The following is a 26,104-nucleotide window of genomic DNA, read 5'->3' on the forward strand; positions in this document are numbered from 1 at the left end:
GGTCCTATGTCTTAAGTTGTACCTTCCAAATTTTTAAATGTGGAAGTCACCCTGAAAGACATTGCAAAACTTTTCTAAGTTCTCCTGGCTCCGTCTGTCTCACTTAGAAATATTAGATCACTAAACCACTCAAGTCACCTTTCCCTCTAAATACTTAAAACACAGTCATTTTTCTTTATTTTTACTTATTACTTATGCATTCATCTTATTCAAAAATATTAAGGTTATTTACAAAATTACTATAATAAAGTGAGATTTGCCTTGAAAGTAGAGAAACTAAAGGAAAAATGAGGCTATAAAAATAAAATGAGATTAGACATAGAAATGTGTGCTGTTAGATTCTATAGAGTTATTAAATGTGGACCTCCGTCCTGACATTCCTGGCACCTAACCCACAGTGAAAAATTGATCATTTTTATCTATCTCAATTATTTAGGAAGCAAAGTTCTTTTAAGCAGTAAATTGAGGGGGAAAAAAAAATTCATGGTTTCTCCTGAGGATGCCAGTAAGTATATACTGTTTATTAATATTTTTCTTCTGACAAATAACAAATTGCATGTATTTTTTGATTGGCTTATATAAAACTGCAATTGGTACCATTTGGCATATCTTGTGCACTTTAAATTTTTTTGTGAGTCATTACTGTTATAGGTTTATCGTGACCAGATCCAGACTAATCAGGAAAACATAAAAAATGTTTGGGTTGGACTGAAGGATTAACACTCATTGTTTTACTCATGGGATTTTTAATTTACAATTAATCCTTTTGTTTAATTTACGATTAATCCTGTTATCTTCAGAGAGATGCTGAGGTTCTGGTTCTGCCACTTGCTGGGTGTATGATCTAGATAGTTACTTAGCCTCTGCGGGCTTCAGTTTCATCATCTGCAATTTGGGGATGATAATAGTACTGATGTCATTAGGATTAAGTTTAGGATTAATTCAATCATTAAACTGTGTAAGTGCTTAGCACAACACCTGGCTCCAGTTAATTCACTATAGTTCCCTCCACGATAATGATCAATATTTAGAACATCTAGGTATCTAGTTGTGCCTAAATTATCTGGCAAGAAAGAACCCTTGAAAATTCAAGATGAAGCTTTTCCTTCCTTTATGATATGTACACAGAGAGGTAGAAAACTGCAATCTTCACAAGTGATTGAGTTAGTTCAACTCTTAGTATGCATTTTTATAAGAGTGCTTTTAGAAAAGTATCCTTAATCTTTTCAGATAATGTACTGTTCTGGGAATTTGCAGAGAAACACCTTATCTGTTTTAAGAATTCAAACTGGCTGTAATTAACATGAGTAAAAACTTTCAAAACAGCATCTTTTCTTTTGTACCTCTAGACAGTTTTATCTCAGATTTTTTGGTTTTCTGATATCCATTCTCCCTACTGTAAACCCCAGCTCTGTACAACCGATCACGTGTAGGAAGCAAATTGTTTGCTCATATTCCAACAATTCAAACTGAAAGATTCCTTTACACTTTAACATTAGCCTAACTGTGCTTCCAGTGGAAGACATGAGTTGTTCCATGAAATAGCACACTGGGTTAGTCATGCTACTTTGGTTATAAGAATCATAGACTCAAGTTTTAACTACAAATAATTAACAGGTAATTTCTGTAAGCATAATTTGCATAATGGAGAAATAAGACTAAACTGCTTTGCATATTATATGGAAACCCAAGGAAAGCTGAATTCCATTTAACAGATGGAGCAATGACCAGTAGAGTCAGGCTTCACAGAACCATGGACAAGAAGCTTTCACAGTTGACAGCAGTCAGGGGAGTGCAGCACACAGCCATATAGATGGAATCCTCACTCAAGAACTCCAGCAATACCATGACTCTGATACTCTCACCATTTCTGCTTTCCCTTCCAGGTAGCCTTTTTCTTCTTTGACTGACAACTGCCTCATTCCCCTTCCATGCTGTTTATTTCCCGTCTTCTGCTTATAATTCATTTATTCTTTTATTCTTAATTCTTATATTCCTGTATTGTTAATTTTTTAAAAAGATTTTACTTATTTATTTGTCAGAGAGAGCAAGCACAAGCAGGGGGAATGGCAGGCAGAGGGGGAAGCAGGCTCCTCATTGAGCAAGGAGTCAGATGACAGACTTAACCCCAGGACCCTGGGATATGACCTGAGCCAAAGGCAGACACTTAACCAAGTGAGCCCCCCAGGCATCCCTGATGTATTCTTAATGTGAGATCACTTACTATACATATCTCCAAACCTGTAACCTTTCAGTGTCTATTCTCCTTGTCCACTGTCTCATTCTCTGGATTTCTCAGTCTAAACCAGAGAGCAAACCAAGTTTTTCCCCATTAGGTTACCTCAACAAGGGACTATGAGGGAAAGAATTGAATTCCAGAATGACTTGTGATGTGGCAGACACAGTGATTGAGCAATTGAAGACCAATATTTAATTTTGTACATATCTCTTTTCCAACTAAATCTTTGGGTCTCCGACTTTGCTTAGTGCCTGACATATATTGAGTATTCAATATGTATTTGTTCAATTTAAATGAGAATGTTAATGAAAAATGATAAAAGTAAATAGAGCAGGAAATAAAAAATGGAATAAAAGTCTTTCAGCTAAGAGAAAAAAATTAAGCATTTGCCCTATCTTTCCTGTCCTTATTCTATTTCAGGGTAATCAAGTAAGTAAGCCTAGTCAATAAAGGGAAGCTCTTCATTACAGAAAAAATTCTAACTAACAAATATTGAAGGAAAAATATTACAGAACCACAATTTTGCAGTCCCTATTGGAATAAATGGTTTTTGAACTGATTATAAATAATCAAAAGCATCAGAGGAGAAGTCAACAGAAAATTCTAGAGTGCAGGGATCAGGCTGCAAGCACAGACTCATCTTAGCATCACCACAGGGGAAACAGCCAGACTTAATGTGACCCTTGACATGAAGGAGTAGGAAGTACACAGGATTATCTGTTCAGTATCTTGAAAAAGATCGCTGAAAGGAACCTGAAAGAGCTTCTAACGTTAATATTCAAATCTGGGGAGTATCATAAATGGAGGAACAAGTTAAATATAAAAAAGAGGTCCAAAAAATTAGTGATCCAGAAAGCACAACATTCTAAAGGGCAATGAATACAGCCTCCATAAGAAGTCCATGGCATGGAGAAAAGAAAAGGGAAGGGACCGGAGATAGAATAAGAGAGTTGGGCTACATAGTTGCCAAATGTAGGATGTGAGCCTTATTTGGATCCTGATTAAAACAAATGTAAGGGGCGCCTGGGTGGCTCAGTGAGTTAAAGCCTCTGCCTTTGGCTCAGGTCATGATCTCGTGGTCCTGGGATGGAGCCCTGCATCTGACTCAGCAGGGAGCCTGCTTCCTCCCCTCTCTGCCTGCTTCTCTGCCTGCTTGTGATCTCTGTCAAGTAAATGAACAGAATCTTTAAAAACAAACAAACATAAAAAGGCATTTTTAAGGAAAAACAGCAGTATTTAACTGTGGAACAGAAAACACAATACCATGGCATTACCGGCGATGTTATTAATTGTGATAGGCAACAAAATAGTCATCAGTTTTTGACATGAATAATGAAGCATGTAGGGATAAAATGATACGATGTCTGAGTTTTGCTCAAGAAAACTCAGCAAAGAAAAAAAAGCTCAAAGTATATATGAGGAAAATATGACAAAATCTTGGTAATTGTTGAATGTGAGTGATGGATATAAGGATGCATTATACAGATGCTCTATTTTTTAGAATGATAAACAGTTTTGTAAGACATTTTAAATTTTAGTGTTTACAGGTTTTTTTGGTTTTGTTTTGTTTTTGAGGGATGCCTGGGTGGCTCAGTCAGTTAAGCAGCTGCCTTTGGCTCAGGTCATGATGCTAGGGTCCCAGGACTGAGTCTGGCATCGGGCTCCTTGATCAGCAGCGAGCCTGCCTCTCCCTCTGTCTGCCATTTCCCCTGCTTATGCTCCCTCTCTCTGTTGGACCAATAAATAAATAAATAACATCTTAAAACAAAAAAGTCACTTCACTAAAAAGACAATTTAAAAAATTAATTTTTTACTGTACTTACACACGTTACACACACATAATTACTATATGTAACACACAATGTTACAGTAATTTTAGGCATACAACACAGTGGTTCAACATCTCTATATGTTATACTATGTTTACAAGTGTAGCTACCACCTGTCACCATACAATGCTATTAAAATATTGTTGACTATATTCTCTTTGCTGTGCCTTTTATTCCCATGACTTTTTCATCTGAAACTAGAAGCTTATGCTTCCTGCTCTCTTCAGCAATTTTGCCCATTTCCATCACCCTCCTATCCAGCAAACACCAGTTTATTCTCTGTATTTATATCTGACTCTGCTTTTTGTTTCTTCTTCTTTTTTTTTTTTAGATTCTTCTTATGCTTGGAATTGAATGTTATTTGTTTTCTTTAGTCTGCCTTACTTCACTTAGCATAATACCCACAAGGTTCATTCACATTGTTGCAAATGGAAGCCACAGTTTAAACAAATCAACAGCTTTAATACTTTGAACAGCATTAGCTCCAAAATAGAAAGAACAAGATAGAGGTCCCTGTTTAAAGTATCTTAAATCCAATCTCCTCAAGCAACAAATAAAATATTCTGGTTTTTGTTTGTTTGTTTTTGTTTTGTTTTTTAATGATTTGGACATAATGCTCTGGTTCATCCCACACCTTGAGAACATAAAAGCAGCATACTTTATCATTGCATATCAAATAGATCTTTGAAAACTGGTCCGTTTCCTACTCAACGCATTGGTCCTGATCTATATAATTCAGAGAGAAAAACTAAAACTTTACTATATGCATCTTTTGAAGGAAGCTAAAAGAAATTACAGACAGTATCCCTCTGGATTGCTCCAACAACAAAACCAAATTACAAGTACCTCCCTGAAAGGAGGTTGTCTGCACATTTGGTGCCCCAACTTATGGCTTCTAAGCGATGGGACCCCCACATCACCTACATCTGAAAGTCAGTGGGTCTTGCATTCACGAGTCCCACAGGACTATAGCAAACAAAGCAGCAGCTTTTCAACACATATAGGAGCATCCCCCCGCCCCCAGGGCCCAGTGCAGAAGGAATATGCAAAAATGTCCATTTTCCAAGTTTCTCCCTGGAAGGGGCTTAACTTCATATTTTTCCAGTGGTTGCCTCAGGGTCTGGCTTCGAATTAGCCTGCATCTACATGCTGACTGCTATCCCCATCCCCCTTTGGGGGCACTGACAAGTCTTGACAAATGCTCAACTATGGGAGACTAAAACAAAACAAAACAAAACAAAACAAAACAAAAAACCCTGTGGCCTGGATAATCATAAATGCTTGAGAGACAACCTGGAACTCAGGCTGGGGTGACTGATGAGACCCACTGTCAAGACTGGGAGAGGTGGCTGTTTTTTCTAAAGTGCAGAAACCAAAACAGTCAAGGAAAATGAAGAAACAGGGGACTATGTAACAAACAAACAAAAACCAAGTTACATCACCAGAAACTGATTTTAGTGAAACGGAGGTAAGTGATTTACCCAATTGAGATCTCAAAATAATGGTTGTAAAGATGCTCACTGAGGTCATGAGATCAATGCATGAACAAAGTGAGAACTTCAACAAAGAGAAAAAATAGAAGGCAAAGAGAGAATCTTAAAAGCAGGAAGAGGAAAACGACTTGCTATTCACAGGAGATTTCCATAGGTGATCAGTGGACTTTCAGAGGAAACTGCAGACCAGGAGAGAATGAGATGATATATTCAAAAGGCTGAAAGGAAAAACAATAACTGCCAACCAAGAATACTCTAGCTGGCAAAATTGTCCTTCAGAATTAAAAGAGGTAAAGAATTTTTCCAGGTAAAAAAAAGCCGAAGAATTTCCTCATCACTAAACTGATAGACATATGGATCAATAAATCAATGGAACAAAGAATACAGAGTTACTCTCACAAGTATAGCCAACTGATTTTTGACAAAGTTGCCAAATTAATTCAATGGAGAAAGGATAATTCTTCTAACAAGTGGAATTAAAAAGATAAGCATGAAAAAGAAAATCCCGAAGAATCTTAAAATCTATATTATACCACGTACAAAAATATAACTTGAAATGAATCATAGATCTCAATGTAAGACATCTAGAAGAAAACCGTGATATTAAAAGTTGTTTTGTGGGTGTTGCAAAGATATCTTAAATAGGACACAAAAAGCTCAAATTATAAATTAATAAATTGGACTACTCCATCAAAAATTTTAAAAAGTTCTTCAAAAGATACTAGTAAGACAACGGAAAAAAGTCACAAATTAGGAGAAAACAATGCAACATTTTATCTGACAACAGACCCTTATTTGGTGTATATAAAGAACAATTATAACTCAATAATAAAATGATAAACACCCAATTTGGAAATGGTAAAAAGCTTTTGAACAGATACTTCATCAAAGATATATAGATTGCAATAAACTATGAAATGATGGTCAACATCAGTATTTAGGAAAATGCAAATTAAAACCAGAGTAAGGGGCGCCTGGGTGGCTCAGTGGGTTAAGCCACTGCCTTTGGCTCAGGTCATGATCTCAGGGTCCTAGGATCGAGTCCCACATCGGGCTCTCTGCTCAGCAGGGGGCCTACTCCCCTTCCTCTCTCTCTGCCTGCCTCTCTGCCTACTTGTAATCTCTCTCTGTCAAATAAATAAATAAAATCTTTTAAAAAAATTTTTTTTAAATAAATAAAAAGTAAGATGCCACTATACACCTATCTGAATGACTAAAAAAAATCCTAACCATATTGAGTTTTGGCAATGTACAACCACTTTGGAAAGAAGTTCAGCTATTTTAAGAATACAAATCATGTACCTACCATGTGACCCAAAAGAAAAGAAAGAATATGTCTATGCAGAAACTTGTAAACAAATATTCATAGCAACCTAACCTGGGGGCAAAAAAACAACAATTTTTTACCCTAATCCTAAAAGAGGAATGGAGGAACATTTGGGGGTATATCTTATAGTGGAATATTACTCAGAAATAAAAAGTATAAAAAATTAAATAATACAAAGTATTGCTACACACAACAACCTGTTTGAATCTCAAAATAGTTTTGACGAGGGAAAGAAGTAGACCCAAAAAATGTACATATGATTCTTTTACATAAAAGGGTAAAATTTCTATACTAATTTATAGTATCAGAAGTCAGTCTAGTGGTTGCTTGGAGTGAGTACAAAAGGCATATGGAAACTTATTAGGGTGACAAATATATTAATTATCTTGATTGTTGTGAGAGTTTTGTGACTAGATATATATGCCAAAACTAGTCAAATTATATAATTCAAATGTGCTGTTTTACTGTATTGAATTATACTTCAATAAATGTTAACAAGGGAGAGGGAGAACCACACCTTACTATCTGAAAATAATTAATGGTTTTCAATTTTAATAAAATAGTGAAATTTTTATGAGCATCTAGAAAGCTCCTTAATAAATTTTGAAAATGTGAATAAATATTGCTCAAATACTCTATTGTACCTATTTTTTTTCTTTTTTTGGTAACTTTTTTTCAGTGTTCTAAGATTCATTGTTTATATACCTATTAATAATGAAGTAGGAACAGAAAGAAGAGATGTTAACTACATATAAGCTTTACTTTAATTTCTTTATTCATTCAACCAATATAAATGCCTGGATATATACTAATATACTAATATTAAAAAAGCAAAACAAAACTCTTTTCTCAAGTGTCCATTCTATAATTATTATAAATTGTCATAAAATTTGAATAAGTCTTTAAAATAGCCTCAGAATCTGAGCAAATAAGATCATGAAACATAGATTCCAAATACCAGGAAGGCATTCAAGTTTTTTTAGGGCTAGGTGCTCACAGGAAAAAAAAGTGACTCTAAACTCTGACATTAAATTAAAAACAAAAATAAAAAGCAAAACAAAGATATCTCTTTCTTGTCTCATTGCCTCTTTTTATACTTAGTAGACTTAACTTAGGTCATAATTTGAATTTTTGCCATAACTGAATGTATTTCCTCCACTTCTTTTTATATAGTTCCAAAAAGTCAAATAAAATCTTTGTATATATTTCATAGTATATGATTAAAAATAATTCTGGGAAACTTTGATTCCATGATTTTATGATATATCTTTTACTAGTCATACCTGGATTTCTAGTATTTGGTAAATGTAAAGAATTTCCCTGATTAGAAGGAAAATCTTTTTCACGTAACTTTTAATTAGCATTTCTGAGAAGATCGCTGTTTTCATTCAATAGTGATTTTACCAAATGGCCTATACCAGATCAAGGGCATAAAACATGTATTGATCTACCTATCTTCAGGAAATCTACCCTGTCTCAAAGAAGGTCCAAAGGATGAAGGAGAAAACATATCTGTTCCATAAAGCTGCCCAAGATGAGTGGATGACATGTCATATATTAAAAGAGAAAGGCACCTGGGTGGCTCAGTCAGTTAAGCTTCCAAGTCTTAACTTCAGCTCCGTTTGTGATCTCAGGGTCATAGGATTGTGCCCCCCGTGCGGCTCTGCACACTCAGCACAGAGTCTGCTTGAGATTTTCTCTCCCTCTCCTACTGCCCCTCCCCATATTCATGCTCCTTCTCTCCCCCTCTACATACATACATACATACATTAAATACTTTAAAAAAAATAAAAAAGAAAAGAGAAGATACAGTCCTAACCTATCAGAAGAAAGTAAAACCACAGAGTCTCTATAGAGGGTCATAGGAGGTAGGTACTCTGGTCTTCAGGCAGAAAAGGTGAGTTTAACAGGGCAAGGGAGAAGAACATATAAAGGCAAACCTAATGACGTTATCATGGTTGCATATCAAAAAGGATCCGTTTCTTCACAGTTAGGAACTGGGGGCAGGTGAAAATCGACAGTTATGGAACAAGCAAAGGAGGAAAATTGGGACACTTAAATTTATTCCTTCTGTACCTGAAATTTCAGTTGAATTCAACACAAGCTTTTTGACACTGCCTTGACCATTATAGAGAAACAATAAAACAAGTTCTCTATAATAAGTCTGAATAAGTCTGAATCTATTTCATGTTCTACTTCATGGTTTGTCTATTGTTATCCTTGCTGCCCAGAGCATTTCAAGTATTACCAGTAAGTCAGGATATCCTCTCCATTAATCACATTGCAAGTGCCTAGTTTTGTAGACTTAGCTGTTATTTTGCTTTTGCTATATAGCCATCGACATGTAGGCATACGATAAATCCTAAACAGGCAACACTGAGGTTGTCTGTTTAGGACTGGAACTTCGATATTATCTAGTAATATATGAGGAAACTGAGACTCACGGTAATTAGATAATTTGTCCAAGTTCTCATAGCAAGTGACATTTTGAGAAATTAATAATTTTAGACTCTTCTAGAATCTGTTATTCTACAATGGCCATGAATTTCAAGTCATCTGCTTGTCTCTCTGCTCATAATTTGCAAATTCTATGCAGGGGAGCATAGGCTTAACACTGTTACTTGAGAAAATGGACTTATTCTGTTACACACTGCAATACATCCATGGGACAGAACGACTTTGAAAGCAGGTGTTCTTTTGACAAATCTTTATTATTACAAAGTCACAATGAAATATGTTTACTACCAACTTTTCAACATTTTAGCTTTAGGGGAAGTGCGATGGGATAGTTTTGTGGATTTTGTTGTTGTTGCTGTTCTTTTTGAGACAAGGAGGTAATTAAGAAGGGAACAAATGAAGAAACTTTTCCACATCAAATAAAAATAAATTTTGGGAACTCTTTGTCTCTATATCCAAAGAATCTCACTCGATGGGGCTTGAACTAAAAACTCATCATATCACCAAATTGATATTTACTGCAAAACATACAAATATCCTGCTTTATATAGCTTAATTTTGGAAAACTTAATTTTGGAAAACAAACTTTTCCAATGAGAGTATAAATCATGAATACAAACCATCTTCCCATATTTTATGTTTTCATAACTTCAGTGAAATTAAATCCATTCATTTCCAAGACAAGGTACTTACTGATTTAGGACAGGTGTGTACGCAGTTTTATCCTCATCAATAATAGTGACCATCAGTGTAATCAGCTGGGGCCAAAAATCCAAATTCTTGGTGGTCGGTCCTTGATCTTCCCGAGGAATGTCCTGTTTCTTACTCTGCTCACAAGGTCACACAACATGTAGAAGAAAAGAGTAAATGATATGAGTTTAGTTTGTCACTGTCAAATGGAAGGATTAGAGAAAAAGTGGCTCTGGACAAATTCTTAGGTTATGTGAGCCAAAACTATTAAATTCAGGTTTCCCATAGGATACAGTCACAACAGCCAGGCCAGGCTTGCATTTCTACATCTTTAGTTTTGAATTGGAGGTCGTACTTTCTAAATTGCAGTTCATTATTATTGTAAAAGTCATCCCTTTAAAGTGGCTTCTTCCAAGGAGAGAGTTTGAATTCTGTGTGTACAAAGGGGTGGGTGTGTGTGTGTGTGTGTGTGTGTATAATATATCCTTTCTAAATATTTTGTCCACAGTCACATTGGTGGTAAGTGTGCAGAACTCAGGGCTGCCTGGTTACAAAGCCAGTACCATTAAATTCTACAGTATATAAGTGTTCTCTGAATGGCATGGACCACTCTACTTCCACCCACAAATGTGCCTCGTCAACTAAAAGTTATGTATCTTTCTTGTGTGTGTGTGCATATTTAAATCATATTTGAATCCTTGATTTATCATGCTTACTGAATTCTCCAGCTCTCACCTCTCAGAGTGTTACGCTGAATGATCTAAGTTTATAATGAGATGAACAGAGTACAGTAACAATCTTGTATGTTTCACATATCAACATCATACTCAACACATACAATTGTTTTCTTTGGTGGGTAATCTTCTTAGAGAACTTCTTTTACATTTACTTACATTACTTACAACTTACTTAAAATTACATTACTTGGGGCGCCCGGGTGGCTCAGTGGGTTAAAGCCTCTGCCTTAGGCTCAGGTCCTGATCCCAGGGTCCTGGGATCAAGTCCTGCATTGGGCTCTCTGCTCAGCAGGGAGCCTGTTTCCTCCTCTCTCTCTCTGCCTGCCTCTCTGCCTACTTGTGATCTCTCTCTCTCTGTGTCTGTCAAATAAATAAATAAAATCTTAAAAAAAATTACATTACTTACATTTACATTTACATCTACTTACTTAAATAATGAGGCAAAAAAGATAAAGGCAGAGCCAATTTTCACTCAAGTATACAAATAAGTAGGAAGCATGTGGCTCCCCCCTCTGTAATTATTTTTGCCAAATGATTTACAAGCTTATAGGTCCAGGATATCTGAAAACTTCAATTTGTGGCTCAGGAAATTCATGGGTTCTCTGGTAGAAAAGGTGGATTAGATTTTTGGGGCCCAAACTATTGCCATTTCCAATTATGTCTCATCCAAAGATCAGCTGTTCTCTGCTGAATGGCTGCCTAAGACACGTAACCCGACCTGAGTGAGTCAGCACCACATTACTCTTCTCACTTAAGCTAAGATATGTTGAATCCACTTACTAGTAAAGACCTCCATACACTATAATGTACCTTTAGGAAAATACAATTTATCTTTAGGGACATGTATTTTCCTAAGGTGCTTCTAAGTGCTGCTGACTTACCTTTATGCTCAAAATGCAACAGATATTAAATGTTGGAGAGCTACATTAGTCCAAAAATCAGTGACTGGCACAAATTACTTCAGGTTGCCAGAATGAACTATAAGTACTCTCAAAAGGTTTTTATGAACCTTGTATATGTGGTCCTGGAGAACCACTTGAAACTTCTTGGCAGGCTTCCTCTTTCAATTCCTAAGGTACATCAAGGCACATTGGAAGATCTTCAAGAAGAAAATTAGGCAGCAATACAGGCTTGCAAATATTCAGCTTTGCCTACTTCCAAGTTATAGTTTCTTTTTAAATTTATCTTTCTTTGATGAATAAGATTTTATTATTATCACAATAATGTAATTATTTACTCATTAGATTAAGTTCAATAGAGTTCTTCCTCTATGAATTTAAAAATCAAGGGAACCTGGTAGATTATAAAGATTGTAAATAAAATTACTGTGTCCTGATATGTACACAGCCAAACTATATGTCTAGGTTATTTCAAGTAATATGATTAAATGAAAGCAAATGACTCTAGATGACATGTCTAACATCACAATTACTTATTGTAATTCTGCAAAGAGTAATAAAGAAAGAAGGAGACAATAAAGTAGTTGAATATGTATTAATTTCAAAATGACTTAGCTGTCACAAATCCTACTCTCATTATACGTTTTATGACATTAGAGTATTATAGATGGTACCATTTTTTCATCAAATTCTGTATGTTGCCCCAGAATAAACCAATCTGGATGTTGAATCATTAAGTTTTTACATATCCCATAACATTAAAATAAATCAAGCTATCCCTAATTTAATAGTGTACTTTAACAGCCTGCATGTTTAAAAGGATGGGATGCAATCCTGTATGTTGAAATATTTACCAGATTTCTTAAAGATTAATTTTTTCCTAAGCAACACTTTATTAATATCCTAGAGGTCTATCATGGCATTTGATCTTATGGTCAGAAAAAATAAGACAATGGTAACAGAAATTTAGGAAGCTAGTAATAAGTGCATTAATATTTACTGAAACCCTTGAAAATTAATATTTATCATAAAAAAAATGTATCTTATATATACTCCATATAATAAATAATGATAAACCCATTAATGCCAAGGGTAAAAATGGGAATATAGTTAGTTCATAAAACTATAACTTAGTAGATTGATTTTGATTATGACTATTAGAATTACAGTGACTAAACCTTATTTTCTTAATGAACTATTAAGTAAAAGGGATGAGAAAAGCTGTGAGAGTATAAGAGAAGAAAATTCATGATGTGGAAAAGTTGCCAGAGTGTAGAATCAGTCAAAGAAAGTTTCTAATGGTCATGTTTATAAAGGATATTTCAATACAGAAAAGCTTTACCAGACAGGCTGAAAAGATATACACTATAATATGTCAAATGAGAAAATATGAAGATAGATTTCTATATAGAAAGAACCATTACATTGGAGGAAAAAAGTATCAAAATAACAGATACCATCTTCATGTTAATGTGGGGCTTACACAACATATCAAATTGGTTATAAAATATGGGGCATTCCATGTATTTGCTTAATAAGTATATAATTTTGAAACCCCTCCTCTAAGGAGTTGGCTACACAAAGTAAGGTGATACTGAAATGCACAAGTACATGACAGATACATAATTGCAGAATTACTAGCAATGTTAGGATACAAGGATATTAGCCTTTTGACAGACTGTCTTTCTCTATCATTGGTTCTAGTGGATATCAGCATTATTTATACACACACACACATAGACCATGCTCAAAGCAAGTGAGAAAATGCTTGCTTAAAACAAAGTTAAATCAATGTTTTCTGGATTTTTGGAGTAACATGCTACTGTGCCCTGTGATTCTCTAAGATGGTGGTTCTCCAACTTTAGCATTCAGCAGCACTGTTAGAAAAGCTTGCTCAATCACAGACGGGCTGTCCTCACCCCAGAGTTGTTGACTCAGCAGATCCAAGGTGAGGCCTGAAAATTTGCATATATAATAAAGTTCCTAGAATTGCTTGTGTTACTAACTCAGACTAGTTTGAAAACTACTACTCTGAGAGCTAAAAATGGAGCATTAGTTCCTCAAGTGTATTTGAACTTGACAAAACCCTCCACCCCCTCCTCTTCCCCATATCTCATTCTTGCACAACTTCTCTCAGAATGACCTTCCTCTGAACTTACTTGGGGAAACAAAAGACTACAAAGATAGTTACAATGGTCAAATCCTTTAGGACCTATGTGTCAGGTCAAGGAATTAACATTTATTTATCCATTTATTTATTTATTTATTTATTTATTTATTTATTTCTTATTTTATTTATTTTATATTTTATTTATTTTATATTTTATATTTTAAAGATTTTATTTATTTGACAGAGATCACAAGCAGGCAGAGAGGCAGGTGGGCGGAGCAGGGGTAGGGGGTGGAGAAGAAGGCTCCCTGCTGCACAGGGAGCCCCCTGCAGGGCTCACTCTCAGGACCCTGAGACCATGACCTGAGCCGAAGGCAGGGGCTTAACCCACTGAGCCACCCAGGCGCCCCAAGGAATTAACATTTAAACCCTACTTGAGGAAGACCAGTAGAAGATGTCAAACATGGAACTGTTTAATTACATTTTGTTTTAAATGAGTTGTCAGTAGCAGGAAGTTTAATTGAAGTTAAACTAATGAAATAGTTAATGAGGAAAACTGATAGACTCATGAAAATATTTATGAAATGGTTATTAAGTGAAGCTGACCAAATTCATTGCCTAAGTGGTGAAAAGGAAGAGAGAGAGGGAAAATCAAGTGGGACTACCCAGAAGGCACCTGGGTAGATACGTCTGGATTTTCAAGTAACATCCTAGACTGCTGATGTAGCTAGAAGAATTCCAGGGTGTATGTGGTAGCTGAAATTATGGAGTAAATAAGATTACTCCGAGAGAGGGAGAATATATGACCAGAGGAAAGACCTTGGAGAAAAATACAAATAAGGAAAATAATACAATATTATGAATAAGAGATATAGGTGGGGGAGTGAGCTGAAATGGGAAAGACAGGATCCAGAGTGTATGTGGAAGAACTAGCCTCAAACAACTGAAAAACATGACTTCTTCCAGTCAGAAGATAGTCTTGCAGGTAAGTCTTGTTCATGGTGAGAAAGAATAGCTAAGAATTTCTATCCTGAGAGAAGAGGAGGAATAAATAGTAAAGATTTGAAACAGCCTCCACAAGGAATGGCAGAGACCCTGAACTGGACCCACGGTGGCCCTGGAACCCATGGTGGCACCGCCAGTTAGGTTGGGAGCTTTGTTGAGAGTGGGGCCCTTGAACTTACAGTGTCACTACTCAGGATAATCATGGCTCTTCTGGATTTAGAAGTCAAGGGCATTGGATTTGCTACTGAGGTATAGTAAAAATAGGAAAAGAGAAAGAGATTTAAATGTTTGACTTGAGTGGTTGAAGTGCTGGAACAAATATTTATTTTGGTCCAGAGGAAGGAAGAAGAGAAACACAAAGGCACAAGGAAATGCAAATCTTTTTTTATCTCACATCTTTTCAACTTTGGCCAAGAGCTCATAGACACCCTGCCCCTCACATCACTATACCTCTTTTCTTTGTTCTGTAATCACCTTATAGTGCTGAAAAGGCTACAAATAATTATGGTAATTCCTGTGTTCTACAGAAGAGAAAACAAAGGCTGACCTAGTTTAAAGTGGTCCATCTAAGGTCACATAACATCCTAAAAGTCAGAACACCCAGACCTTGAAAATTTCATGTTCTCAAGGGAATGTCCTTTGTTCTACCCTCCATTCTCCTCAAGTTAAAAATTATTCAGGTTAAATAGAAAACAGAGTTGGATTTTGTTTGCTAACTCATAAAGGAACAAATTAAGGCTGATTAACAGAGTTTATGACAACTCCCTTAATTAAAAAGTTTGAGAGCCACTGTAAATGGGAACATTAATAAATTTAATTGATGACCTAAATCTCCATATATATATAAATAAATGAAACATCCTTTTGAAGGTGGTATCAACATTTCCTACTACTGTTTTTTTCTTTTTTGCTTCTGGCAAAGTTCCACTCACCACTTACTTAGACCATTTACAAGTTCATGACCTTTCATCTACCTGCTTCAAAAGTTTTTTTTCCACTATTGTTCTTTAATGCAAGTACTGTTCTTTAACTGGGTTTTAAAATTCATAGCAAAAGTGCCTATGGCAATGTGTATTGCAACAATGAGAATCTCAAAGAAACATATACTAAGGAGTGAAATTTGAGACTATATTCAAAGCAGCCACTGAGCAGTGTTTTTCTAAGTCTGGGTCCATAGGTGTACATCAGAATCACCCGGTTGCTTATGAGAAATACATTTGACTTTAAAGCCTCTGTTGCAGACACAAAATCAGCTTAGATGGAGGTATGGCTTGGGAATCTGGACTTAACACATACAGCTCTGCTCTTCTGAAATCCTCATGTTCACAAGAAGAGTCAGACTATAATTAAATCAGGTAAAAGAAGGTTTTTGTTTGTTTTTTAAGGAAGAAGAGTGCTATTGTTCCTCCTAAAAACTAGTATCTGTCATAGATTTGCTGGAATTTGCATTTTGTCAGTATAACAAAAGGCTTGTTTCACTTTACATCTGAGAAATTTCCAAGTACATGCAGTTCCCTAATTTTAAGAGGAAATGGAATAGCTTTCTGGATATTTATATGGCCAAGCACTGATAAACTCCTATGCTAGATCCCTCTGTAAAACATTACTTTTTTAAATTAATAGTCATTGGGAAATTACTGTTCTACTCAAATAACTTAATAGATGTTGCTAACTGAGAATAAAAATTGAGCAACTAGTGGCCTTAAATAGGACTAATTACTGAAAATTAAAACTATGCAAATCCAGTTAGAAAAAAATGCATATATTAGAATAATTCACTTTTACTCTAGCAAAATATTTACTAGGTCCTTTCAGCTTCAGTAAATCCAATGTATCTTGACATTTAAATTGCCAAAACTGCATTTCAAAGTGTTTGGACATTCTCAGTGGCTTTTTTTTTTTTTCACTACTGGGTATTTACTCTCAGTGGCTTTTAACAGCATTTAATGGTTCCTTGAATTTGAATAGACTGTACCTGGGTAAGCTATCTATACACAACCATAAAGTGTCATAACTCTAAATTTAGATTTAAATATACAAATTACTTAACAGCATGGTATAATTGAAAAAGTAATAATTGAACATAAAATCAGAAACTTGTATTTTGTTCTCAGCTTAACAAGAATGTGTACAATTTGGAACAGGATTTCATTTTTTCAACTTCAGATTTCTTCTATTAAAATAGGATTATTATATAGCCAATCCTGTTTCTGATAATTTGAGCAAGTATATTGGTAGAAATGTGGAGGCCAAGAAAAACAAGGCTGTACCCACCTTGAGTCTAGCCCAATTTCCAGAGACAAATAACAGTTCCTTAAGCCCTAATGTCACCATCCTTTCCATAAACAAAACTGAAGGAGGCTGAGGTAGAAGGAAAAGTAAATAAAGTTAAATTTCATCTAAACCCAAATCTCACTAACAAGGACGCTTGATACAAGAATGTGACATTCCACCAGGAAACTCCCAATTGTCTTTATCCTAGTGCCTCATTAAAGGGAAAAACAGCCTTGGCTTGATAGTAACCAGGCCTTCAATATCCTGACAGTCTTCTTGACCCTGATAGCCCTTCTGAACACCCCCTTTGTCCTCACCCACCACTGAGTCCACCCCTACTCTGCTTTTAAAAACTCTGACTGTAATCTGGCTCAAGGTCCAAGTCCCTACTCCACTGTGTCGGGTATACTTGGGCCCAAGCTTAAGCTTGCCAAATAAACCCTTGTGTGATTGCGTCGTGCTTGGCTCCTTGGTGGTCTCTCAGACGCGAAAACTCGGGCACAACAGAAAATCTTCAATAAGAGGACATTTATTAATGTAACAGGTGAATACTTGCCTATAATTAATTTAATGGCATATGATATATGGTCTACCTAACGGACAATTCTCTTAGCTGAATCCCAAGAGAGATGCAAAAGAACAGACCTTAAATATAAAATGATTCCAGTTTTTGTCCTTTTCTCTTTATATAAATTAAACTTACATCCAAAAGGAAAAACGCAACCGGTCACAGGTAGCTGGCATTTATTTTCCATTGAAGATACTACACCTTTAAAAGAACTAGCAGTGCTTAGACCAAACTCAGGAGTAGCAGGATAGTAGACTTCAAATATATGATAGGCTGTCATATAGGAAGAGAGTAAAAGATAAATTAGATCTGTCTTGTGTGGTCAAGAAGAAAACTAGTTATCTATGAATAAAATTTTCAATACAGAAGATTTTAGTACAGTGTAAAGAAAAACTTCCTAAATATCAGATCTCTCCAAATATTTTAACTCCCAGATGTTAAGTATTATGAGGCATATAGGAAGTCCCTTGTCTACATTGTACCTAAAAACTGACCACATGCTGAGTCTCTTTTTAATATATTTTCTACGATTATACCTGTAATTAAATTTACAGAGAAGAAAACATAACCCCTAAGTTTTAAGCCCTTGATATGTTGATTTAAAAGTATATGGTTACTATTTTTAACAGTTTTATTGAGGTATAATTAATAGACAAAAACTGCATATGTTTGATGTATACTGTTTGATAAGTTTGGACATATGCATACATCCATGATACCATCACCAAAACAAGGTAATAAACCTATATGTCCCCTCCCCCCCAATTCCCTTATATCTCTTTGCTTTTTTCCCTTGCCCCACTAATGACAAGATGCTTAACATGAGATCTACTTTCAATGAATTTTTAAATGTACACTGTGTTGTTAATTGTTGGTACTACAATGTACAGCAGATATTTAGAACTTAATTTGTCTTCCCTAACTATAACTTCATACCCCTGAACATATGGGTACTGTTTGACTTTAATCATTTTTTATTTTAAGCTTTAATTTTTTTAATGATTTATTTGAGAGAGAAAAGGTGAATACACATACCTGAGTTGGGGAGAGGGGCAGGGGGAGAGAAATCTTCAAGCAGACTCCCTGCTGAGCATGAGGCCTGATGCAGGGCTTGATATCAGGAGCCTGAGATCATGACCTGAGCCGAAATCAAGAGCCCAATGCTTAACCAACTGAGCCACTCAGATGTTACATAGATACTATTTTAAATGGCTGAAATTAATTGTGGCAGAAAGTGGATAGCTGTTCCCCAAATCAGTTTTCCCTTTTCCTTGAGTGCACTTCTACATTACTGTGGAAGATTAAATAAGATTAAATTCTTTGATAATCTTTCCATTAAAACGTATGTTTCTATTTCCTTTCCTTGAATATGGGTGACTTTCACCAACAGAATATGACAGACGTGACCTATGTCAGTTTTCAGGCTGAGGTTTTAAGAAACTGGCTATTCCCAAGTCCTGTCTCTTGGACCTTGGACCATCTCTCTTAAAATCCAGCCACTAAACTGAAATTGCCCAAGTAGTCCTGTGGAGAGGTCCATGTGGAAAAGAACCAACCAGGGGCACCTGGGTTGCTCAGTGGGTTAAGCCTCTGCCTTCAGCTCAGGTCATGATCTCAGGGTCCTGGGATCAAGCCCTGCATTGGGCTCTCTGCTCAGCAGGGAACCTGCTTCCCCTCTCTCTCTGCCTGCCTTTCTACCTACTGTGATCTCTGTCAAATAAATAAATAAAATCTTAAAAAAAGAAAAGAACCAACCAACACATTTGGTACACAGTTCCTACTGACAGCACCACATTGTTAGCCATATGAATAAGCATGTCCAAAGTGGAACTTCCTCTCTGGTCAAACCATATCAGCTGAAACCACAAAGAACAGAGTGGAGACGTTATCACTCAGCCCTGCTTAAATTGCATTTATGTAAGCAAAGTAAGCTACTATTACTATCTTAAACCATTATGTTTTAGGGTAGTTCTTTATTTAACAGATAAGCAGAACAGAATTTGACACTGAAAGTGGACCCTTAACGTAGCACAAAGTTAAAACATGTGGCAATGATTTGGGACTGAGTGGTGGCAGGCAGAAGCTAGAAGGGTTTCAAGAAGGTAATTAATGATATCAGAGGACTTGTCAGGGAGAAATTGAAAGACAGTGAAAAAATTATTTCAAGTCAGGTAAAAGAGGACTCCTACTATTTAGTGGGGAAAATTTGTCAACATTGTCATCTACAATAAATATAGAAAATAGAAAATAGAATGTGAGCTGATGGATTTAGCAGAATAATGAACATGCCAAGTGGTTTCTTATAGCCATGTAGAATACGATATAGCTAGAGAGAGGGGAGCTAAACTAGACAAAGCAAAACAGAACAAAAACAAAAACAGAAGTGTACTTCCTGGGTTCAAAGTAAAACTTTCTCATCCTTAATCTTTCCAGAAGCTATGGCTTTCAATGTACGAAATATCTTCAGGGAACACATCAAATCCAGGGCACTTACGTGAATGACTTTACAGTCAAAATGTCTAGGTCCAAAGAAGTTTTCTGAGAGCTTTATGAATATTTAAGATATATCTAGTACAGTTTCTAAGAATCTTAAGGAATTTCTTCTTGGAATTTTTCCGCTAGAAGAAAATGGCTTGTAAGAATCTCATAGTTTCTTGTGCTTTGTAGTTCCTTTCAACTAGACAGAAGACTTCCAAGATTCTTAAGTGCATTGTTCAATCTTAGCCCAAGATTTTCCATTCACATTAAGAAGGTCTGTCTCAAAAGAAACATGAGAGCCATTTTTGTCTAATGCAATGCCCACAGATACTTAAAATAAGTTATATCAGTTTGGACAGAAAAAAATTAAGTCAGCACAAAATGAAAAGATGATTTTGAATCATCTATGGGCAGGAAGCTGAAGAAGGCTACTCAGTCGTAACCATGAGCTGTTCCTTATGGAGCAGGATAAATGACCCAAGGGCAAGGCTACAAATCCAGCAAATGGAGCCAAGAGTCACGGAGAATAATTCCCAGACAGCGGGACTGAGCTGCAATTAAGAACTGACAGCATGTTCCCAGCTAGATTTCTGAATTTTTATGGACAAGTGAGCGTCACATGTCTCCTATTTTTGAATAGAAATATCTGTATCAATTATATTATTTCTATCTCACCACTATACCTTGGGCATGTGAGAAGCCAACAACCAGGCTCTGTAGTTTCCAAACATTTAGGTGAAGAGGAACCATCCTTCAGAAATGGGACCCAAGGAGCTTCATCTCCATCTGGACATGATGTAGAGGGATTCTGAGCCTCAAGCATGAGCTCGAAACTATAACAGCACAAGAATTTTGTAAGGTGTTGGGAGTGAGTGCAATATGCACTTGCAACAAATGTTACGAATCTTTGGAGAGGTCCACCTGGAAATAAACTCACGTTCCAGGAAACCTTTCAGCAGATGAAAGTCATTACCAACTTTCTAGCCATGTGTGTAAGTACTCTTGGAAGTGGACCCCCTCAGCCCTAGTTGAGCCACTTTGGTTAATGCTGTCTGGAACAGAGACAAGTCATCCCAATCAGCTCTGTCCAAATTGCAGGATGGATTAATGAGCAATTTTTTTAGTCACTGAGATTTGGTATATTTTGTTAAATAGCAGTAGATAAGCAAAACAATTCTATTTCCTAGCTTCCTTTGCAGTTAGTTGTGGAAATCTGAGTTCTAGCCAGTAGAATGGGAGCAGAAGTACTACAGCCTACTAACTGTCTGTATCTAATCCACTATGCTCTTTTCTCCTCTACTATTTGCTATGCAAAAGCACAGCCTTTAGTACCAAGTCTAAGATGGCAGACTCACAAGGAAGGGACTTGGTTCTCCAAATCATGGCTGGAGATGTGAAGTAGTTGCTTGTGGATACACTGTCGCATCCCTTCAGCTCACCTGACATCAGTGCATCTCTGGTGAATAATTCCGTGTATGTTGGCTGAGTCCCACCCACATTAACCACTTGCTGCAGCCTCTCTCTGCTTTGCTGCTTGGGGTTTCTTACAAAGTCAGAGGCAGCCATTCTGTGACCTTCAAGTGTGTCCCAGAAGAGTGAAAGGCTCAACAGCTCAGCTTCCCTGTATTAGCTTCCTAGTCCTACCATAACAAATTACCAAAAATTTGGTAGCTAAAAACAAAAATGCATTCCTTCACAGTTCTGGAGGTGAGAAGTCCAAAATCAAAGTGCTGGCCAGGTGGTTTCTTTCTAGAGACTCTGAATTCCTCCCATGTCTCTTTCCTCACTTTTGATGACTGGGCAACCCTTGAGAGTCTTTGGTCTATGAATGGAGAACTCCAATCTCTGCCTTTACATTTTTTGTGTTCATTTTTTTTCTCTGTGCATCTGTGTCTTCTTTTCTAGTCTCTTGTAAAAATATCTGTATTTGGATTTAGGACATTACCTAATCTCTAGATCTGCAAAAGTCTTACTCAATATAAGGTCATATTCTGAGGTTCTGGGTGTACTATCTGGGTAGACCATTCAACCCATTACATTCCCCATCCTTCATTGGAACAATTCTGAGGTGTGTGCTCTATGGGTTTTCCCAGCGGGCTCCCAAAGGAACAGAGCTTAGGTGACAACAGAAACAAGAAGCTCATTCTAGTATTCTTCCTTGCTTTTCTGACTTCCATATCTCATTTTCTCTACCTATTATACTTCTCTTTCTGGGGTCATGTCTCAAACTACTGACAAGTTCCTTTTTTTAGTCTCTGCTTTCAAAGAACCCCAAGTATGACAGGAAGAACCACTTGTGTACCAGGAGCATCCATTTTTATAGACATTACACAAGTAAGAATAAAACATGACTCATATTTGAGCTTGTCTAAGCAGATGGTTTGATCTGAAATAATATAAACGCCATTGTTCTTTATAAAACGTGAACTCTCTGTAGGCTTTTTCTGGCTATGTTTTCAGTGTCATCCACATTTTCCTTTTGTTTCTGTCATTAGCTTCTAAAACCATTTTTGTCCTTAATGGAATCTTGAAGCACCGTGAAAATATGTACATTTTATCTTCTTAAGCTTAGCTATTCTTAGATGTTTCAGGAAAGTAGTTATTAGATATTTTATCCTTAAAATTAATAAATAATTTCTCTCAAAAAAAGGAATGTAGTTTTTTAAAGGAAGCAGTTACTCTTGGATACTATAGTGCAACAATTTGAAGTACACTCAGTGTCTCTTTTCAATGGATTAGAAATTCTCTTAAAGAAAAAAACAATAAAGTCTTTTGCTCCAAATATGAAAAACCCAATGAATGAAAATGAAATCGATGGAGAAAATAAGATGTTGTCATCGAAATCAACAAACTTTGCTGTGAAGCAGGTGTATTTACTTTCTGTTGCTTTATGACAAATTACCACAACTTTAGCAGTTTTAAATAGCAGACATGTACTGTCTCACAGCTACTATGGGTCAGGCATCCAGGCTTGGCATAACTGGGTACTTTGCTCAGTGCTCCACCAGGCTGTAATCAAGATATTAGCCAGAAATGGGATTTCATCTGAGACAAGTCTATGTGGTTGCTGGCAGAATTAATTTCCTTGTATCTAGAGAACAGAGAGAAACTTGATTTTTCAAGGCCAGCAGGACATCTCTCTGACCTCAGAAAAGGTTCAAGTGTCCTTTTTAGGGGTCATCTGATTAAGTCAGGCCCACCTAGTTTAATCTCTCTTTTCATTAAATCATAGCCAAACTGATTAGAGACCTTAATCAGGAAAAGTCCTTTGCCTTTACTGTATAGCATAATCTAATTGCAGGTTTAAACTTTGCTTTAGATTTATGTTTTCTTTTCTCTCTCTCTCTCTCTCTCTCTTTTTTTTTTTTTTTTTTTTTTTTTTTTTTTTGCCATTTTCTGTTGGCTAGAAGCAAGTTAAAGTTTCCCCCCACACTTTAGGGAAAGCATTATATAGGAGCATGATTCACTGAGAGTGGTCTCAGAATTCTGCTAACCACTTCAGGGTAGGAGAAGTTATTTTTAACACTTACCCAAGGGGTGGGGTGGAAGAAAATGTTAAAAACCCAAGTTTGTCTTGCTGAGTGGTTGAGCACATATTCTCAGTAAGCCTCTCACAGTTGACACAGCTGAGATATTGAATGAAGAGTTGTAATTTACAAAATATACAACCATTTTAGAACACAGATTGACATTATTACATGAAGGCAATTATACACATATTCTAACCCTAATGTCACTTAGATATATATATCCTAGAGACACTTTCCCATTCATTCACCAAGAGACATATACAGAAATGCTTAGAGAAACATTTTCACCATAGCACAGTTCCCCAAAGTGGAAGTAACCCAACTCTATCATCTGTAGAATATATAAATTGTGATTTATTTATGTGATGGAATTTCCACAGTGTACTGAAAGCGAATGGCCAGCTGTGTAGTAGATACTGCAGAGCTCTGCTCCAGTTCCCTCTTCAGGGCCAAGCACAGCCCCCTCGCCACTGGTAATAGAGGTTGCGAAAGGATCGGAGTTGTGTTCTTCGCTGGGAGTGGCAATCCGAGGCAAGGAACTGATTCACCTAAATTATTCCCTCTTCTAAGATAAAATACTAATGACATAAAAGCACAGCTTATGCTGTGTTACAAAGCTCAGTTGCTTTGCGTCAACGGGGAACATCTCTAAAGAGTAGTCTTTCCCCTGTTGCCTGTAGGATCAGCTGCATGCTCTGATATATCCCAAGTCAGCCTCTCTGCCTGATCTTCCCTTTCCCACTTCCTTACAGATATGTCTCTCCAGAGCTGAGATGTCAAAAACACTAGCCCACTGGCTACTGGATTTAAATTTATATTTTTATAATTTTTAATTTTATATTTTATTTAATTTTATATTTTTAATTTAAATTTAATTTAATTTTAAAATTAAAAATTTAAATTTAATTTAAATTTATATTTAAATTAATTCAAGTATCCAATAGCTGTATGTGGCTAGTGGCAATGGCTACTATATAAGATAGTATAGACAGAACACATTCACTATTACACAAAGTTCTATTGCACAGTCCACTGTTCAGAGAACTCTTATGGAGACACTTTTTTTTTTTTTAAGATTTTATTTACTTATTTGACAGAGAGAGATCACAAGTAGGCAGGGAGGCAGGCAGAGAGAGAGGAAGGGAAGTTGGCTATCCGCCAACTCGATGCGAGGCTCGATCCTAGGACCCTGGGATCATGACCTGATCCGAAGGCAGAGGCTTTAATCCACTGAGCCACCCAGGTGCCCCTGGGGACACTTCTGCATGCAATTCTCCACCTCAGGATGTTTCCAGAGGACCCAGCCTAAAACAAACTGTGACCTACAGCAGCACATACCAATTTCAAAAACATAATGCTGAGGGAAAAAAATCAAGACACAAGAGAGTATATCCAGCATGGTTCCACTTATATCAATTAAAAAATGAATTAAATTAAATAGTAACTAATTTAAGTAAATATTTTATGTAGTAAAACTATAATGAAAAGCAAAAGGATCATTAGAATAAGCTTCATTAGAGTGGTTATTTCTTTTTTTTTTTTTTTTAAAGATTTATTTATTTGTCAGAGAGAGAGCGAGTGAGAGCTCAGAGAGAGAGCGAGCACAGGTAGACACAGTGGAAGGCAGAGTCAGAGGGAGAAGCAGGCTCCCTGCGGAGCAAGGAGCCCGATGTGGGACTCGATCCCAGGACGCTGGGATCATGACCTGAGCCGAAGGCAGCTGCTTAACCAACTGAGCCACCCAGGCGTCCCTAGAGTGGTTATTTCTGAGGAAACAGATGCTGCCTTTTAAATCTGGGTTACAAATACTCAGGTGTTCATTTCAGTATTATTATTTTTAAAACATTAGCATTTACTATTTTTTACTTAGGACATTTTTCAAACTAAGAACTTAAAAAGTAATCTGGGGAGGGGTGCCTGGGTGGCTCAGTGAGTTACATGTCTGCCTTGGCTAGGTCATGATCTCTGGTCCTGGAATCCAGTGCTGCCTAGGGGTCTCTGCTCAACTGGGAGTCTATTGTTCCTCTGCCCACCTTTCCCAAGCCCACCAAATTGTGTTCACGCTCTCTCTCTCAAATGGAATTAAAAAATTCTTAACAACAATACAAAAAAAAAAAAAAATTCTTAACAGTTAAAAAAAAAATAAAAAGTAATCTGGGCCCTAAAAAAAGGAGGCTAATGTTAATAGACAACCAGTATAAGTAAGATAAACTCCACTAAATATGACATATTATCATTATTAAGGAGTCTTTTATTTTGAATAAAGCTGTAGTAAATATCATAGGTAAACCCTGAGCATCCAATAATTGTCCATGGAAATAAGATTAGAGACATCAAGCAAACCTACAATTTAAAAACGTCATATTAAAACTTTCTATAAGGTAGTCTTATCCATAACAGTTTAGCTAAGAACTACTGATAAGCCTCAGACCATCCAAAAAGTTTTGAAATGAGTTGGATTTGTTTCT

General features: G+C 36.4%; 1 protein-coding gene across 1 annotated transcript in view; it reads right to left on the reverse strand.

The window, feature by feature from the left end:
* UNC13C (unc-13 homolog C) overlaps window positions 1-26,104 on the reverse strand; it is a 616,040-nt gene that overhangs the window by 200,641 nt on the left and 389,295 nt on the right. Inside the window, exon 19 of the mRNA XM_082733851.1 lies at window positions 10,039-10,172. Within this exon, the coding sequence (XP_082589977.1) occupies window positions 10,039-10,172 (134 nt within the window). The remainder of the gene's footprint in view (window positions 1-10,038; window positions 10,173-26,104) is intronic.

Source organism: Mustela nivalis, assembly GCF_964662115.1.
Source record: "Mustela nivalis genome assembly, chromosome: 6".
Lineage (NCBI taxonomy): Eukaryota > Metazoa > Chordata > Mammalia > Carnivora > Mustelidae > Mustela > Mustela nivalis.